The following is a 3636-nucleotide window of genomic DNA, read 5'->3' on the forward strand; positions in this document are numbered from 1 at the left end:
TTTGGCGATGAGGACCTGGCTGTCTTAGCAGGGCTTCAAGGTCAGGCAAAACGTGGACACAGCATTTGGGTCCGAATCGCAGCAGCAAACGAGATAGACTAGCGGGCGTATGCCTCCCAAAGATGAGCACGAAGCTTCCATTAGTTTGGCTTTCTTTTGTATTGCAAAATACTGCTGTGTGCTCTTGGACGTCCATTCTTCTGTATGGAACGCTGAGAACCTGCCAATAACTAACCATCCATCCAGTTGACCAAACGCCGTATTTCCCCACACTTTATTCAAATCCAGTGGTCATCCAAAGCCCGGTTCTTATCGAGATATTCGTACACCTGCTTGTAGTCCTTGCAGACGTGCTTCGCATCCCATCCATCGCTTCCCGTGAACCCAGGCGGGAACGTCGTCTGCGTGCCCTCCAGCGCGACATCGCCGGCGCACATGATGGCCTGCTCTCCACGATTAGTTCCCAATCACTAACAAGTAGAGAAAAAGGTCTACCGTTACTCACCTGCCTCAGATACTCGAAGCAATGCTGCAGATGCCACGGCCCCTCCGCGCCCTCGGTGCCCTCGGGGATATGCGAGTGCATGTCGACGTTGGCGCTGCCGTTGACCGCGAGCCCCGCGTAGCTCTCGAGAATGGCGTACAGGCAGTGCAGCTGGTGCGTCATGGACGTCGTGAAGACGGTGCGCGGGGCGAACTCGGGTAGGGGGACGGGGAGGTTGTCGTGGGCCTTTGGGTCCTTGATCACGAGGTAGCCCAGGCCCTTGGGGACGATAGAGAGCCACTGCTCTTGGAGTGAGGTGTTTGTGAAGAGCTTCTTTGGGTCGTCGGGGATGAAGTCTGTTGTCGGGTGGAACGTTGTGATTTGCTGTGTGACTGTGATGTGCGTCAGGATGGATTTTTGCTAGCAGTGGGAAAGGGCCTCCACGTACACTTTGGTGCGAATCCTGTGAGGTCGCCGACAGGCTCGAGACGCTTGTCAGGTGTGGTTTTTTGCAGCCCCCGTCGCTCGAGGAGCAGGCCGACGACGACGACCAACAGAAAGGTATCAACCAGCCAGCGCCAACGTCTGAAAAGGTTTCGTGCCGTCGCGCACTGACGGGCTCGTGATGACCCGCATCTGCCATCTTCAATATCTGCCCGCTTCCACTGCCTGCCCTCGTCGCTGAGGAGCGACACGCTGACGTCGGTCATGGAATCATCGTGGATGTCTGCCTCTCGACGGGCATCGGAGTAGGGCGTTTCACTGGGTTTCATAGCGCCAGCTCTACTATTCGGAATAATGTGACGAGAAAGAGGAGGATACAGCCGCTCAAACAAGCAGATGGCACGTGGATGTTATGCCCAGAATAATCAGTCTTTCGACTCTTGAGAAGCAAGTGGTTTGTGGTATCCAAAGTCTGACCAGCAAGTTGTCACGTCTCTGAGTGCCTCAGCCTGGCTATAGGAGGGGGCGACATCGCCTGCCTCCCTTGTATTCGTCGTTTTGAAACACCAGCATGGCGGCATCTGGGCTGATGTCGAGGGCGGCAACGCAGGCAAGGATCTCCGACACTTTGTGTATGAGGTGAGCGGAGCGCGGGAGGGTGTTTGGGACCGTGGACCGTGCAGGCCGCATCCCACGGGATGAATGGGGTTTCCACGTCGTGTTCATCCTCTTTGGCCATCATCTTGACATTTTGTTGTTGTATTGGATTGGAGATCGATATGTGCATGTGGGATGGGATGGGTTACGAAGGTTTTGACGAAATGATCACTTTGAACCCTTTTTGGTGAGCTTCTGTCAACGACAACAACAAACATTTTGTCTGCTCAACTCAAGCTCGGCTTCCACAAATTGTTCTAGAGGAATTGACCTTAAATTGAGGGCTTTTTGGGGTTGAAAAGTACTCAGAGCAGTGCTTTATAGTTTTAATGGATGAAGCTACTATGCAACGTTGAATTACACTGCAGTCATTGAACTAGTAAATAGTCGCCCCTAGGTGTTAGGGAATTGACGAAATCCACTTGCAAATCAACAAACTTGAGGGAGGACAGGAAGGAGAAAGAGAAGAGGAAAGGAAAAAGACGTGAAGCCAACAAAATTGGCAAGTACTCCATGGTGGGAAAACAAAATGATAACTGTGAGATTCGAACTCACGCCTCTTGCGAGACCAGAATGCGCATCCGCTGGACGGATGAAGCTTATTAAGCTTGAGTCTGGCGCCTTAGACCGCTCGGCCAAGTTACCTGTTGATATTTTAAGGCCCAAAAGAGACATCAGATAGCTGGCGCATCCTCTCCGGAATGCACGCAGAATTAAGCTCTGGTTTGACTTTCGGGATCGACAAACTCTCATCCGTCCTTTACAACTACGCAACACCGTTCCGACTTCATTCATAGTCGCCCCACTACCAAGAAGTGTCTGCCATCCCAATCTGCTCACATTATCAATGTCAGAATATCGCAGCCGCCCCTTATCAGAGCCAACACCTGACCGCTGAGTCCTGACCGCTCTTATCTCGGATCCAAATTCTATCCATCTTTCGGAATGGGCCCGGGCCTCGGCGATCTTACAAGCGCCGAGATTGAGCAGGAAAAATGTCTTACTGCGTCTGACAGGAGTCGGGCCGCTATCGTCGTCGACCACAATCATTCCACTTTCTTCTTGGTATCGTCTACCGTGGAGCCCCGGTGGGAATCAAAACAGCGGAGACGGCTCCAGAGCGGGAGTTGATGTCGGCAATCTCATTCATTTTCTGCCGCTGCAACTTGCACTTTTTGATGTTTCTTGCCAATGTCATCTCTGGTTCGAACTTCAGCAAGTCTTGAAGAACAAGCTGCCTGGCGTGTCTTCATCAACACTTTTATTTACTTGATACGCCAATCTAGCGATGCGTCTAGTGACGACCCGGGCATTCGAAATCATGCACTGCTACCGCGTATCTGGACTGCTAGCATCTTTACCGGCTGCAACGGCAGCAACAACCAAAGCAATGCGTGATGAACCCTCGCATCGCAGCGCCGCAAACAAGTGTTGACCGGGCTCGTCCGTCGGCACCACCCTATCGGGCCAAGTAGCGGAGACTTTAATAGCTTTTTCTCTCTCTCTTTCTCGCGTCTTTCTGTTTCTCCCCTGCCAACACCCTCCAATCTGGGACTCCAAGTGCGAAAGAGTGGACCCTAGTGGTGCAATGAGCGGTCCCATTCTCAGCCTCTTGCGACCAAGTTTATATCCGGTCAAGGGGTCTGACCTTGCCCGCCACGCAACCTGACCATTCATTCTTTCTCTCTTTTGCCGTCACTGCTACCCGATGGATTCTTTGAGACCACATTCGTTGATTTTTTCTTCTTATTCTGTATTCGAGATCTCGAATTGGAACGACAATAAGACCATCTTCGGCCGTTGCCCGAGCCCTTGATACAGGCTTGCAAGCGTATTTAATGTCTAATCTATCCTGACAGACTGCTCTCGTTCACTTTTGTCAAAATAGCGCGCTGTAGACCAAAGATCGTCACCCAATGTTGCAGCAGCAGTTCGATTCACCGAGACGTATCAAAGTAATTCGCCAAAGCAAAGGATATCCAATAACGAAACGTGCCGACTAAACAGTACAAGCCAACTTGGCAACAGACCTCCAGCCTAAACCCTTCACA

The 3636-nt window shown here is 51.7% G+C and overlaps 1 protein-coding gene across 1 annotated transcript; it reads right to left on the reverse strand.

Moving 5' to 3' along the window:
* Positions 1–278: 278 nt before the first annotated feature.
* On the reverse strand, positions 279–1257 carry CORC01_04736 (uncharacterized protein; the record flags this gene model as incomplete). Its single annotated transcript, XM_022616383.1, has 3 exons — positions 279–443; positions 506–876; positions 933–1257. 3 exons carry the CDS (start codon positions 1255–1257, stop codon positions 279–281), a joined length of 861 nt encoding a protein of 286 aa, XP_022476980.1.
* Between the last annotated feature and the right edge of the window lie 2379 nt (positions 1258–3636).

This window comes from Colletotrichum orchidophilum (genome assembly GCF_001831195.1).
Source record: "Colletotrichum orchidophilum strain IMI 309357 chromosome Unknown Scaffold_32.1, whole genome shotgun sequence".
In the NCBI taxonomy this organism is placed as follows: Eukaryota; Fungi; Ascomycota; class Sordariomycetes; order Glomerellales; family Glomerellaceae; genus Colletotrichum; species Colletotrichum orchidophilum.